This window comes from Molothrus ater, chromosome 3, assembly GCF_012460135.2.
Source record: "Molothrus ater isolate BHLD 08-10-18 breed brown headed cowbird chromosome 3, BPBGC_Mater_1.1, whole genome shotgun sequence".
Lineage (NCBI taxonomy): Eukaryota > Metazoa > Chordata > Aves > Passeriformes > Icteridae > Molothrus > Molothrus ater.
In genome coordinates this window covers 35110411-35126715 of record NC_050480.2, presented here as the reverse complement: position 1 = coordinate 35126715, position 16305 = coordinate 35110411, and the positions used below count along the sequence as shown (strand labels likewise).

The 16305-nt window shown below is 40.4% G+C and overlaps 1 protein-coding gene across 1 annotated transcript in view; it reads right to left on the bottom strand.

Annotated features, from left to right (window-relative positions):
* LOC118685388 (opsin-5-like) overlaps nucleotides 1-14846 on the bottom strand; it is a 28141-nt gene extending 13295 nt beyond the window's left edge. Inside the window, 2 exon segments of the mRNA XM_036380892.1 lie at nucleotides 5845-6050; nucleotides 14726-14846. Of these exon segments, the coding sequence (XP_036236785.1) occupies nucleotides 5845-6050; nucleotides 14726-14846 (327 nt within the window).
* Nucleotides 14847-16305: the final 1459 nt, after the last annotated feature.

Here is a 16305-nt window from a genome sequence, read left to right as displayed (position 1 = left end):
AGGAAAGTATTAATCCTCTGTGTCCTCCTCAGACAAGATTTAGCAACATTTTACAATCTATGTATAGGAAAAGAGATAAATGCATGTTCTGAGAAAGGAAAGGCTACCAATAAAACACAAAAGAACTTATTCAAGATTAAAAGCCCTGCCCTCAAAATTTCTGAAAAGACCCCATATGTTTTCATCATACTTTTCTCAGCATTTCCTACTGTTGCAATTTTCTTTTTGGTGTTTCAGATATTCAGTTCTAATTTTTACAAAAGGTGACATTATTTCTTAGAATGTCATGAGAGAGCCCTAGATATTTAATAATACCCAAAATAGTTCTTAGGTGCTAGCAAGATGGAGTGGCTGGTAGTTGAATCTCCAAAAAGGGGCAAGGGCCAATGTGCTCAGCTTTGCAGGCTTTGGTCACTTGCCTTGGTGAGAGGAGGGTTGTGGCTCTGAGCTCTGCTCCTGCATTGGAGGTGGCAAAGCTGGTGAGCAAATGAGGCTTCCAAGGAAGCCAACAGAACAAGGGGATGGACATGTTTCACCCTCTGCTTGATTTTCCATTTTTTACTTTTCAACACAAAAGATTGTGATTCCTTGTTATTCACAGCCATTTCCTTCCCTTAACTTTACAAGACCTTTCAAAAATTATCAGTGTCACTGTAAAAAGCAGAGCGATGGCTGACCCATTCCCTCCATGGACTGTGTGGGAGAGCTGGATTCACTTTGGAACACAGACCCAGGACTATTCATTATAAGGGAGTACCAAACAATTGCTAAAGCAAAAAAATATTGGGGCTAGAGACTAAAAGAGGCTCCCTGCATTAGTGTCAGACATCCATTAGAGGAAAGGGAACCCTCCTTGTCCAACAGCAGCATTGTTAAATCAGGGACTTTGCACGTCTAATTTAGCTTTTCTTAGACATCCCTATTTATCTGGGATTTCAGATGGCAACTTGATCAGCTACACCACCACAATCTGGAAAATCTGCTAAAGTGCAAGAAATCCCAGATATCTGTGGGTGACTTACTCCTTAATGCATACACACTAAGTCTGGTGCTTCCAGATAATTTTGGACTTCCTGGCCGCACCATACCCTTTTGGGATGCCCATACTCCTCAGATATGATGCTGTCAGGCACACTGTGCATGAGTATATTAGGTTAGGGCTTACAGAGTAGAGAAATACCTGTGTGCAGTGTGGGGTTTACTGCTGACCACCACATTGCCATGTGCTCCTGTCCAGGGTATGCCAGACTGGAGTAAAGTGCTGTGTGAAGCATGGAAGCACTGCAGGATTCAAACCCAGATTTCCTTCCTGCTTTGTAGTAAACCCAGCCAGAGGATGAAACAGTCATTTCTCTCTTGAAGCAGCTTTGTGAGGCTGAAGGCAGGTCCTTGAAGGCTGGCCCTTGTGATGATGAGGGTGAGCTGCAGGGACAGAGTCAGTGTGAGCTGGATCCTGTCACACAAGCTACCCTGGTGCTCACTAATACCTCAAAGTGGAACTTTTTAAAAATGGCTGCTCCAGAGGATGTTTCTGTGCAGAGACAGACCTGCTGGGGATGCTCTGGCACCATCTGGCTGGCCAGATGGACTGGGAATACCTAGGCTGACAGTGAGGTGAGTGCACCTGCGGTAACAGCATCAGTCAGCATGTCAGGGACAGGGGATATGTCTATCACCTGGAGATATCCACCCTGTGCTCTGGGGTGCACAGCCCAGACACATCTTTCATGTAAGAAACAGTCAGAAATAAGAAATGTGTTTTAAAAGAAGCTTATGCCAACAGCATGAGCATGTGGTAAGAACAGTCATTTTCCTTGATCCTCATAGTAATACCTTTAAGTGTTTGAAAAATTAATGTTTAAATAACCAAACTGCATTATCAAAAATAATTTTAAAACTTAGAAAAGTGAACTACTGGAAACAAATTTAAACTGAAGTATCAGGATTATGAAGGATTTCAAATTCAAAGGCACTCCATAGCCCATTGTTGTTTTCAGACATGACTGTAATGTACCTATGGAGTTCAGATAGGTTATAATCCTTTCCCCAGCATTTAGAGGCCTCCTGAAATCTGCATCTTTTGTTGTATTTGCCACGTGATTAAAAATACAAGAAAAACTTTAGATCACTTGATAGATAAAGTTCAGAAGAAGCCATGTTTGCCTGTTGAGAATGAGTATTTCTCCTCTTCCTACATGAACATTTGCATACAATGTTATTTATAGGTTTCCCTGCAACTTCTGGTTCAGCAGAACATACAAATAAAAAATATGTGAAGGACAAAAATATATTCTGAGATAGCTTTTCACTAGGAATATGGTCAATAGGGGAACAGATGGCTCTTGGTCACTGGGTTACATTCCCTGGGTTACATTCCCTGACCTAAAATTCACCATATGAACCAGTTTACTTACTGATCATATTGGCAGAGGCTAGAAAATGGATGTGCCAGAGACTGACTGTCCTTCCTCTGTCCAGTTCAGGAATGAGACAGCGGTAGAGCAGAGGTATAAAAGTGAAAGCAGATTCCAAAGGCCACCATTGGAAAACTGTATTTGTACAGAGCATTGAGCAGAGGTAGCATTTGGATACAGATGTACCATCTAACCTCACTCCTGAGAGAAGAGCCCTGTCAGACTTAAAAAATAATGTTTGGCATGAGAAAGAAAAGTGTTGTTTCTTCCATACAGAGGAGGAGAACAGAACTCGTCTTTGTCCCTTTCAGCAGGTATGCAGTGAGATTTTGCTGGTAGCTGGAGATACATCTTTTGTTACAGAGAGTTTTCAAAGACCAGGCTGTTTTGAGAGAAGTACTCTTTGTCTGTCTTTCCCCCATTCCCTCCAACCACAGCAGCCCAGGATGGTGAACCTTAATGTTGAAAAATGTTACCTGAGGGCACAGGAGACCCGAGTCAGAGGAAAACAAAATAGTTAGGTGGATTAAGTGAGGTGAGCTCATGAAATTTCTTCATAAACAGAAATGACAGGCTAGCTTGGGAAAATAAAATTTTCCTAAGTGTTCCTGACAGCAGAAACTGATCAATAGGAGCAAATGTGTAGTGAACCAGACAATGACAGAAAACCAAATAAGGCTGTCCTCTGGACTCAGCAAAACAAACCAAGTGAGGGAAAACACATGGACCACGCTAAGGAAAGAGCCATGCTCATGTATGCAAAGTGCCACCCCAGCTACTTGCAGAGGAGCCTGAGTGCATGAGGAGAGCCAGAGACACCAACTTCAGCTGGTCCTGACAGAAAGCATGGGCTTTACCTTCATGGCACAAAGGTCCTCATTCCTCATGTTCTACCTGTGAGACCCCTTCTAGTAAAACTACAAATTCAGACTACAGCAATCAAAACACTATTGCTGTTCAACATTAAACATTTTCAGAATTACCTTTGTGCTGGCTGCCTACACACACGTGGATGATTTCACATCTTTTTTTTATGCACAGAAGCTTCCTGCTATTTCTGCACAATATTCTTACTAGAATCCAGCCACTCTATTTCCTTAATCTATTTTTTCATCACTGGCTTCTGTTTTGTCTAGTTTATTAATCAAGAAGATGGAAGTCAGCGTTTACACATGTTTTTGAGGTTCCCCAAGACAGCGCAAAATCTTGATTGAAACAGGAATCCTACATGATGTTCTCTCAATAATCCATAACCAGCTTGACCACTCAACAAGCCACAACAAATCCAAACTTAATTCAAAGTACAAATTGATTTTCCAGATTACCATTCATTTTAATTAGTATTAATAACAGTATAAATTCATATTTGGAATGGTTCATGTTACTCTCTAGAGCCTACAGAGGACTACCAAAGCAGAAAATGTAATGTTTTGCAAATCAGTGTGTTAAGAAAAGCCAATACATTATTAGTGTCCTGCTCAAAGTCCTTGGATCCCAATACCTTAAAACTTTGCTTGATATCCAAACTTTACAAATGAATACTGTTTAAAAAAGATACAAACCAAATTACTTAACACAGACTGACCAACAAAATATCTGGGTACTCTAAAAATGTTATGGACCATTTCTCCCCTTGAAAAAGCAGTTCAAGTACAGCAAGATTAAGCACACGTCCATCTCACAAAGTACAAGCACCACTCTATCTCAATATTTTAAAATCTTAAAAAAAAAAAGTCAGATCATCATAACAAGACTTAGTAGCTCCAAGTCAGCCAAAGACAGATTCCCAGGCAAAAGCATCATGAAAGAATCTGTAAGGCTCCTGACAGAAGTTCCCATGCAAACCAAGATGAGAGACAGAGTGTGCCATGCCTTGCCAATTCCTCTGTGTGCTGCTTTATACAGCCCAAAAGAAGAAGCCACAGTACAGACAGGGCTCTGAAAGAGCTTGCAGTAGGAATGCAGAAAGGTCATTCAATATTACTTGTCTCAACCTTGTGAGTTGTAAGCACTAAGTTACACCACTGACCTAGGGTCAGGATTTCACACTGAATGGCTTACCCTGTCTTACACAGGAAATCTGCAACAAAGCTAGAACTGAACCTGGAGATGCAGATTTTGCCTTTCCTTTCTCAGTCATAGCTCCAACCTTCCTTGAAAGAGGGGGGAAAAAACATGCATCTGTTTAATTCTGAATACGGGTGTGAATCTTACAGTTTTCAGGTATGTGTTTATTTATCTGATGACTTCAAAGTTTTCCATAAATGAAGAAATTCAGTTTCTGCTCAACAGACCTTAGACTGCAACTGTAGGTCATCTCATTAGAGAAAGAGTGCTATTTTGCTGAGGAAATAATTAGCTTCATTTTGATAAATTGTTTTCTGCCAAATGACTCTAGAGATACATTAAAAAAAAAAATTAGATCAAGCTACAGCTCCTAGGTTAATCAGTCTCCTACAGGACATCTTCCTCTCTGCATAAACAGATCCTTTTTATTGAAATGGAGGGGACATGACCTGTAAATGTTCTTTCATCTATGTGGCACAATAGCTCAACTTCCTCCTTAAAAAAAAACTAAAAACCAAGCCTCCAAGAAAAGAGGATTATTTTTCTCTCCCCTTTCCTTCATCATGATCTTTCTTACACCTTGCCGTAGGCTATCCTGTCATTTTCAGGTTTTTGATTCCCTGATGAAACAGAGTATAATCTTTCCCACAGTTGTTGCTGAAAGCACCAGGGAGCCAGCTTTGTGCTATCTGTCCATGGGGTGCATTTATATTCTGCCCACAGAGGTATGTTTTGGAATTAACAGTAATAACTTTTTCTGAGTACTCCAACAAAGAGCTGCCTCCAAGATCACAACTGTGGCATAAAGTTAAATCACTCATTCTACCACAGGCAATGAATCAAGCCAGAGTTTAGAAATGTGATTGAAGAGTTACAACTGAGTTAGTGCAAAACCTTGCATGCTAAAATGTATGGTTATGCCCAAATGCTGCATGGAGGCTTGGCTCCACATGCCTTGTCAAGCAGGAGTCGACTTTGGCACTTTAACATTTGTCTTAAAGCAGCAACCAGGCTGGCTTCAGGTGACCTGAAGTCAAGCACAGCCTATGACTTGATTTTTCCAATATGAGTGTAAGCTCTAACATGTAGTAAAGTAAAAGTAAAAGTAAAAACCACCAAACTAGTAAGAACTGTTGTGAATACACAGGAAAAAAACCTACTGAAAACTGGTGAAGCACTAATCAAATGCATAGATTTACAGGTGTAACAAAAGAGAACACACTCCTTTTGAAAGGTTAGTGACCACCTCCTTTCATGCTTTGGGTGCTGTCTGGTTATTTATATACAGCACTACCACAGAAATAGCTGCACCCCTTTCTTCAGATTAATTTTGTCAGATTATTTAAATGTAATCCAGTCTTACCTGGCAAGTCCATATTGATGTGATAATGAATCCATCATCTCTGAAAACATTGAAGATTTCAATGATGCCCCGTGAATAACCAAACACGGAGATACTGGCATCTGACACTGCCAAGTTAAATGTGAGGTAGTCGGTGGGCTGCAGAAGATGTCTTTGTTTATACAGGACAAAAATCACAATGCTGTTTCCAAACCAAGACAACCAACCTGAAAAAAAAAAATCCATGGAACTTGATGATCTTTAAGGTCCCTTCCAACTCAGTCCATTCTATTATTTATGAAATCAAAAAAGCAAATAAAGAAAGGAGGTGTTGAGTGTGTAAATGTTTGACATATCTTCTAAAATTCCCTTTTGTTCCACTGGAAGTATATGAAACCAGATTATCCACTAGACAACTATGCATGAAAGCTTTTTGAGCAGTTGGGTGCATTTCAGAAGAAAGTGCAAGTAATTGAGTGCAGCAATAAAACAGAACAAAGACAAAGAGCTGCTGCTACACCTACTGAAGATGTACAGTTCAAGGGTCTAAAGTGGATTTTTTCCCTGAAAGTTTTTTCCTTAAGTGGATAGATGAAACTCGTAAGTGTTACACCTGGGAAAATACGAAGTAAGAAATATTGGTAGAGTGGAGCAGAGACTACAAACAATCTGCCAAAATCTGCAACTGTTTAAGTTCCTCATATACAATAATGGATACAGAATGTTCACACACGTAGCTAGAGGGCTGCTTTATCAGTTCTCCTTAGAAAAGTGCAGCTAATACAACTAGGTTTCTTCTCTTACAACAATCTAGGATCTCCTTGCAGCAAAGTCTGTCCCAGATGGGAATATTTTTCAGTAATACACATGATAATCTATATGAAGAGAATATTTGGAATAGAACTTCAAAGTTTCTTTTATTTAATTCTGCAGAAAGTTGCATTCTCTCTTACTCTTCCAGGAACAGAGATACCAGACTTGTATGTGTCTAAGTATGTGAGCAAAACACAAGGGAGAAAACTGTAAACCCGCTGAAAGTCAGACACTCTGCTGGAGAGACCTGGAGTTTCCAAATGTCTACAGCTATTGCTCTGCCCATCAGTGCAAGGCCCTGGTGGCTTGCCTCCCACTGTTTTGCAATTACATAGATGTGTATAGATGAATGACTTTTAACAGAAAGTATATAGATAAGTGTCAGGTTCAGTGTTGAAAATGTGGCTTAGCCAGTTAAGGGGGTGGAGGGCTGAGCAGCAGGCCAGGCAGCACCTGGCTCCCAGCTGGCTCCAGCTTCTATCCCACAAACCAGCTCTGCCACTTCTGACATTGGTGGCCTCGCTTCACCTTGGCAAGGCAGAGCAAGACATGACCTCTTTTGAGTGTCTGCTGCCCACGGCAGGATAAGGAATGCAACAGCTGGTGGCATATGCCAGGTTACAATATTCCCAGGAGAGGGACAGAAGAGCTGACCCACAGCCCTCTGCCCAGGCACAAACAGCAGATATCCCAAAATAATGCTGCTGTATATTGACCCAGCAAGAGATGAACAAACACAGTAAAGAAGGATATGACATGATGGCTCTGCACAGCACCTCTGGATATTCAAAGGAGTCTGTGCTATGAAGATGGCTGATAGGTTTAATGTTGCAGCAAGGGGGCAGCTGCCTTCCTTCAGGAAGCACCACCTCAGTGTCAAGAATCCAGCACTTCACTACCAGGCTGCTGGGGATAGGAAGGGAGGGGAGAAAATTGCCTCCCCCTCTCCAGGCCATGTGGGAGTCTCAGGAGCTGAAATGACAAAGAGCAAGGCACTTGTTCTGTAAAGAAAGAGAATGAGCAGATACCTCCCGGTGAGGTGCTCTGGGCACTTTGGAGTGGGAGGGAGGTGGTTGATGGGACAGTCTCTGTAAGGCTCTGCTTCTTCTGCAGAGCAATTTAGTTTCTATAGTTTCTCTCTGCAGCATTGCCAAGCTTCTGCTGCTCTATCTTTTTTAGTTGAATGAACATGTGAAGAGTATTTGAACTGGGAAGAGCCGAAATGTCAGCCTATGGTATTACCAGAAATAATCACTGGTGAGATGATACACACACACATTTTATGTATACCTTGTTACAAGACCAGCAATAATAAATATACCTTGTTCTGGCCACTAGGTGACAATGTTTCTTAATCAAGTCTTGTTTTGAACAACTGCATGCACTTTAACTCAGGGATTTTGTGACTTTTGTTTGAATCTAGGTATTATAAATAGGCAGAGCAGGGCACTGGAGGAGGAAGGCTTTGGGAATGAATGAGGATAGCCTGAAACGAAAATATGGGAGTTGTGTTGTCTGTGTATGTCGGTTCTACCCTCTGCAAGGTTAGATATTTATCAAGGCAGTAGGTATGAAATATTTTTTCCTGTCCATATGAAGACAGAGTGCTAAAATGCTAGACAAAATAAAATGGCACCTCCTTTGTAAATAACAAAATTTTGCCAGTGCATTGTAATGGATAGGAGGGATACCCTCCCAGTGTCAGACACCTGCCCTTCCTGGGAATATACAGAGCAAATTCCCCCTAGCCTGGAGGGTAAGGGAGTTTTCAGTTAAAGTGTCTTAAGGAAGAACTTGAGCAAAACATCACACCAAACAACATTGCACATTTTAGAGCAATGAGAGGTGAGAGAGACACAGTACTTGTGATAACTTTTGGGAACTACATTCACAAACTGAGGTTGAAGATGAGGGATGCACCAAGGGAGATAAGGTTACAGAGTGAGTATGATTTCTGCAGGTAGGCACAGTCCTTTCAAGCAAAGCAGTGGAGAACTTGCACTGGCATATCCAGTCCCTAAAATGGTCTGTCTGGGTAGTAGATCATATTAATTTGGATTAAAGAAAAAGAAAAAGAAAAAGAAAAAGAAAAAGAAAAAGAAAAAGAAAAAGAAAAAGAAAAAGAAAAAGAAAAGAAAAAGAAAAAGAAAAAGAAAAAGAAAAAGAAAAAGAAAAAGAAAAAGAAAAAGAAAAAGAAAAAGAAAAAGAAAAAGAAGAAAATGAATTCTTAGTAAACCATGCAATAACAAAATCAGTGGTCACATAAAAGTGCTGTCAGCTAGAGTAGTGAGTCTGGGACACTGGATCTCTGTGCCATCAGATACATGTGCTAGTCTGGGTTGCTGCCTATATTGACTGACTGACTTAAAAAACCCAAACCAGACCACCCCAAACCAGAAAATTACCCCAAACAAAAGAATGGCTCAAACCAAACAACCCCTCTCCCTTCCTCCCCCAAGCTCTGACAGCATAATGGGGAAGAAGGTTGAAAATTCAAGGCAAGCAGAGCAATAGCACTGACACTCTCAGGGAGGGCAGAGATCTCGTCAGCTGCATTTCACGGGGTGTGTGCCTCAGGGGATGTCAGAGGTAGATCAAGAGTCCAGAAAGAAACCTCTGAACTTTGAAGTGCCTCCATGTTACCAGGTGTCATCTCAGTAAAACAGAAGATAGAAAAATAAACAACTGAGGGAACTTGTTCCATCTTTTACAAGCTGTCACTAATATTCACTCATAAGAGTATGCAGAAAAAAACTCAAACCAACCCCAAAATCCAAACCCAGCATACTAAGGCAATCCTGGTGAAAAAAGACAGATTTCAACTGAGGTCAAAATGTGGTGAAAGAGAAGAAAAAAAATAGCAGCTAGGCAGAAACTGAGCACTGCCACCCAGCATAAGGTTCAGAGAGGGATCACCACATCTTTCCCATAAGCACAGTCTGACTTGAGTTGCTCATCAGAGAGATGCTAGCTCTTCTGACATGGCAAAATACACAGATAATATGCAAATACTTCAGTAGTTTTGCAAACATTGTGAGGTAGGAGGAATAGGATGGAAAGCAGTATTAAAAATGTTGTATTGCCCCTATTTAATTTTGTAGTAATCCTGCTCCTGGAATAACACTCTCTAACAGAGCACTTTAATCCACAGATGTCAAAAGCACTCCACAAGGGAGTCTGGTGCTGTTATCCATGGTTTCTTGGGGAGGAACAGAAGAGCTGCCAAGAAAGCTGGTGAAAGTCATCTTACTTGGCAGCCCTTCAGCTATTCACAAACTCCTGAGTCAGCATGATGCCCACCAGCCCATGCAGAAAAGTAGCCAGAAAGAGTGACTAAGGAGACTGAAAATCTTTCTGCTGAAAGATTTTCAGTCTCCTTTCTGCTGAGGACATTGAGTTTGTTTAACTCTAAGAATATCGAAAAAGTACATTGTAATTTAAAAATATTTCTGTCAAATCCCTCCATCCTGTGCATTCATACATGCCCTATTTTTTCCTCATGTACCTGAGATGGTCACTGAACAAGCAATAAGTGCCTGAGGCTGAATGCAGTTTCATTGTTAACATTGTTTCTGAAGAACTAAATTTGGGCACATGTGAATTGATAGCTCTGAGCTGGTCATCCACATTTCCAATAGATTAGTTCACCTGTGCCCAGCCAAAATAGGTTATTATGCTTTCTACTTAGACTTGCTCTTATTAGACATTGTTGCACAGCCTTTACTTGTAAAACCTGGCAAGACTGAAATAGAAGAATGGGCATTACAACTCAGCCATCACAGTTTAAAATATAAATGAAGCCTTAAGTGGAAGAACTCAAGAAGTGAGAGCAAAAGGTGAGGCTCAGTGTCACAGGACAAACTAAGCTCTTTCCTCAGCAAATAACCTTCCTCTAGGACAGAAATTGGATTGAGCATCTTAATGCAGAGCAGGCATGAATGAAATCAGTTACACAACTACACATACACAAGTGTAAATGCCAATCAGAACAGGCTTGCTGCAAAAGATTTTCTGCCCAGAAAACTTTAATTAAAACAGTGATAAAATTCAGAGAATTTGCAAAGCTGTCATTAACTATTGCAACTGTGAAGTGACCCTACTCTGTTTTCAGTCTTTGCTGCCAATTATACACACACAATATCCTGTCCAGGGCATATTGCCAGTTCTGGCAGGAAGGAAAAGAGTCATCTTGTTTTAGACTTGACAAAGCATGGACAGATTATTTGTTCAATAAATGCAATCATTTTGGGGATGAATGTTCTGTGAATAGCTTGTTTCTTTTCCCACCTTCTCAGATTTATCTGTCAAACAAAATCCCAAAATAACACTCATTCTGTCACTTGTCAAGTAACAGTTTACTATTACCATTCAGAAGTGTTTTAAAGCATGTTTGGATCTTGTGGTCTGTTCTGATGGGATTGGTAATGCACTCAGCATGCCTTTCTGATGAAAGCACTCACAAAAGTCAGAATTTACCCTCTAATTAATACTCTCTCCTATTGACATAAAATTTCCTTTTATGCTTCCTATTTGCTCTAACAGGCCCAGTTAAGAGTGAAATGAGGGAAAGCCAACAGAGAACAAATTATGCATAAATGCAGAAAAACACCCAACTTAAGAATTCCAGTTAATAATTTTGAAGCAAAAAAAGCTTTATATTTTTTCCCCAGGTCTAGAAGCCAGCAGCAGTGGGCAGTGCTTTTAAACTGTACCTCATAATTTAAACTGTACAAGGATTTTCCACAGTACTGCACCACTTATGGCATAGGCAAAAAGGGGTCAGATGTAATCCCAGCAGCAGGACAAGCTTTCACCTGCCTGCTGGAGACAGTTCTGAGCTCATTGAAGGGAAGGATGGGAGCAGACTGCTGCCTTCAGAAGGAGGATGCTGCCCCAGGTGACCTAGCACAGGGTAACGGTGACACAGCACAGTGATAGCAGAAACTATCACTTGCCGATAGTCCCTCTAAGAGTGGATCACTGCTGTCGAAGTGAGCATTGCACCTTCCCCACACTTTGCTGATCCCCTGGCCACAGCATTAACAAGGAGAATGATGGAACAGTGGCTTGGGTGTCAAGAAGCAGTGCAGTGGTCTCAATGTCCATCAGCATTTACAAAATGTACCACATACTTCCTCTGCTGGTTTGCTCTTGGTGTCAGTGTGTGACACCACTGCACTGAGGCTCCCATATAGGGTGCTGAGGAGCCCTCACCTGGATCCAAAACAGCCTGGCTGCTGTATCACATACAATGCATACATCAGTGTCCTGTCTGACACAAATGACAGCTGTGCTACCTGTCACTTGTGAGAATTTCCAGGAGGGTACACACAGAGGTGTTACCTCAGCAAAAGGTGTGAGACTATGGCTCTTGGATATCCATGAGCTCTGTCAAGATGAGTGACTCTGGGAAGACTTGGCCCAATATAGTTAGGCTTTTAGGACTTTATCCTGAGAAGGTGAGGAGACTCAGAGGAATGCCCATCTTCCGGATAAATGCTAATACCAATCACATACGTCTCCTTGGTTTTGGAAAAGTACATCGGAATTTGCAACAAGCGGCACTGCCATACTGAAATTCGAAAGAGAAGAAAACACTTAGTAACTACAGAAGTTTTATCACTGAAGCCATTTTCCAAGGCATCAAAACCCCAAGAGTATCAAATAGGAACATCTTTGGGGCTTTGTGTAAGGAAGTATATGCAGATTCCTGCCAATATAGACTGTCTTGCCGGAGCCCTAAAGCACCAGAGGTACAGGAAGCTAGCACACGGACTGGCCTTTTATCTCTGCTGCCAGAAGGGCAAGAGGGCGTCTGTAGGACAGAGCACTTGTTCTGCCACATCACAGCTCCCTGGATGGAATGAGTTATTGGTGTATGTAAAACTAATAACTCTAAATTGCTGTGGCTGGTTCTTGCAGAACTGTGACAGTAGACCTTTGAGGAGAAAAGAAATTTGGACTTTCCAGATTCATGTATAACTAACAGATTTTTTCAAAAGTTATCATTTCCAAAAGGTATACCTACATCCATCAATTTTAACCAGATCTACACTACACTTAACTTGGGGTAGTGCTTCTGCTGGTTGTACATACTCTGCAAGAAAAGGAACTTATGTTTTGAATCTTGAGTTAAGTTTCAAGAACAGCAGCTATGACATGCAAGCACTTGCAGGCTTGGCTGAAGGATTTGAAGAAATCAAATCTCAATAGCCTAAAGGGCCCAAGCAGATATTTGCTAGAAAATGTGAGATCACTACCAGGAAGCAGCATAGGAGAACATCTCTGCTGGTTGATTGATGGAAGAAGTCTGAACTACCAGTGTGATGCAGAGGCAATACTGGGAGGGATCAGTAGAGTTGATAGAGTGTAAATATGAATGTGAATAGTGATGGCAAGACCCTGCTTGGATGCTGTATTCAGTCCTTGCTATAAGGCTGCTGGGATGACAGGGGAAAAGATCTTACGAGAGGAGATAAATAAATACAATTACTCCCTGCCCCCCAGTCAACCAACCAACAAAAGAAAATTCCCTCAATTGCTTAATATAGTAATACAGAGGTAGGCTTCAAGGTATGATTGCTCCTTCAGGAATATAGATTGGCCATAGGGTGTCATTTGCAAGCAAAAAATTATTTCAATTAAAAGGAATGACCAAAAATTGTATAAAGTTGTTGTGATCACTTTAGCTAAGAATTTAGGTGAAGGCTCCTATCCAACAGAGAAACAAAATCAGAAATGTGCTTTCAATTGGAAGAGTGATAACAACACCAGAAAAAAAAACCTAGCCAGTTATATGAGGGAGCATAATAGCTGTGTAAATGAGATTATACATTGCCTCTGTAGGGGACTGGCCTTGCTGACCTAAGATGTTCTTTTGAGTCCTAAGTGCAACTGCTTGTTTAGCTGATGGTGCAGACATTTCCCAGCCATTCATGAGGGGATACACAGATGTGAACAGAGTGGGGATAAATTGGAATATCTCTGTTTTACCTTACAACCACTCTCCTAAGACAGAAGCCATATATGTTTCTATTAAAATCTCTATTTTTGTTTTAAGCACAACTTTCCTTAATTTTTAGAGATGAAAATAAGAAAGTTTCATGTAAACATATTAAAATACTTAGCATTTGACATTTTAACTTCCACAAGCCTTTGTCAAAAGTAAGCAGAGGGCTAATAGGTGAATTGAAATATGTGATAAGTTAAGAATAAAAGAAATCAGTTAGGCAAATAATTTAAAAACAGAGACATTTTTGTACATGCTGTTTAGAAGAACAGATTAAATAAAAGTTAAATTTTCTTCTATTTTTCTGTGAGGTCCTATAGTTGAAAATTTTTATTACCTAGCATGCTTGCACTCTTTGAAATTTCATAAAGTTTCCTTGTGTTTGGCAATAAGTCTGCCCAAAATAGATAATATTTAAACAAACAACCCAAAATTACAGTGGTATCAGAGTGCATTTGTACTGAGTACCATCTTCAAATCCCTGTTATACACTTACAATATTTGTCCTCCAGCAGAACTAAAAGAAATACTTGGTATTGTGACTGCTAACACAGGATAAGGTTCTAGTACTTAGATCTTTCTTAGATCCTATTTGAAGAAGTCAATTTCTATATGCATCCAGCATTTAAAGCAAGAACAAGACAAACAATTTAAGTTAAGAACCACAAAACATATTTTGTGTTTCTCCAGAAGATAATTGTAGGATGCCAACTGACTGTCAACAGCCATAACTCTGAAAATCAGGGAACATTTATTCAGTGCTACTAAAACACAAGAAAACATGGAATTATCATGTACTGCTGACAAGGTACTTCTTTTATCTTCCCACATATTAAGCTTAATGAACATTAGTTGAAAGTTTACAGGCTTGACTATATATTTTTCCTCAAGATTTCTGCATTGATTATAAATGTCTTTTCAACAAAAGCAAAACATACTTCTCTGATCTTACAATTGCTGAAACAAAGTGACATTTTCTACCATCCTGTTCCTTTAGGGATAAATCCCAAATGAATCACTTTGAATTTGATAACAACATCTATTTAAGAGTTTCCTTTCACACCCAAGCCAAATACCTACCTAAAGCCAACAGGTAGAAACCTATGATAGTCTCTCCTTGCTCTGTTACAGCTGCCTCTCTGGTCAGAAAACTGATGTTGTTGTTCCTCCAGGGTGCCTGTGCAGAGAAATGGACAGACATTTTCAGTGGAGCTTCTGATGCAGAAATCACCCTTCCCCAGAATGTCCTGGTGAATAAAATGGTTCCAGCCTTTTCCTCAGTTTCTGCTCGCTGTAATCAAGGGCACTCTCAATAAGACTAATGATCTAAAGAAGGAAATCTCAAGGGACAGGAGCTTTGCAGCCTTCTGACCTATTCTTCTTCACTAATCCTATCTATTAATACAGCCTGTGAACCTGTGACCAGCAAAAGACAGAAGACTTCCTTGAATCCTCATTACTGCTATGTGCAAAAATCTCTAATGAAGAGTGGGTATCTGACAAAAGAAACAACTTCCTTTAAAATAAGGTGACACCACATAACCTACAGGCTCACAGGCACACCCACACCATACTGATATGTTGCTTACATAACTGTACTTTTATCTTTTTTTCTTCATTGAAGATGAGTGGAAATTTAGTTCAAATGAAATTCAGGAAAAATCTCACAAAAATTAAAAATTGGCATGGTGAACAAAAAAAAAACCAAACAGGGAGGTGTCACCACCTGAGAATGTGACTTTAACATAGCAGAAAAAAAAAATCTATTAATTTACTTTACTGGCAGGATAGTTGTTAATTTGAAAAGAAGGGAAGGCCATTTCCAGTACAGGTTGAAAAAAAATGTAAGTACTTTGGATCATATTTTTAGACTGCTAAGGACCCTCCAATCTTGGAATAATCTCCAAGTATGATGCAGGATTTTCCCCATACTGTTGAAAAATGAGATCTTGTTTTGTTGAAGTGCATGGGATTTGAGTCAGCTGGGAATACTGTTAGTCTTTTCTGAGGTATCAATGATTGTAGTTTAGATATGGCCTCTCTTAACAATCAGGTTGTACTCATAACTAAAAAACTTGAGTCTAAATTACTTCATCTGGAGTAGCAAAGTGGTTAAGCATCTTTTTTGATGATTGTTTTCCCCTCACTCAGTCTTCACACACTGGGAGTGATTAATACCTTGATCGGCTTGCAGTTTTCTCCTTCCTCCTTCTGGTGGCCCCCTCCAGTGAAGAACAGAGGCTTTGTAAACTGCTGTGGTTTGTTTGGTGGGTCTGCAGGTGACCGTGCTTCCAAAGGAGAGAAAGGCTCCTTCTGCAGATTACAGGAGCCTAGTTTCATGTCTCTCAGTGCTTTAGTGGTGACCAATTTAGTGGCTTCACAGAGATTATCCCCAAGTGCCTTCACTGTCTTCACAAAGTGCTTTGAAAGGATTAGAGCAGCATATGCTATGGGCACTTCTATAATAGGACAAAAAAACTAAAATGCCATGGTAGTATAGACAAATAGTATAGACTGTGTTTGACACAGCTGTGACTGTGAGAAGGCATGTGAAAAATGGACTTGAATATTTCTGGTACCAGCAAACCTCTCCAACAGTTGCAACCAGAAGAGCCTCTTCCTCTTAGTCCACACCTTCTTGTGGGCTCCCCTCGCTGATG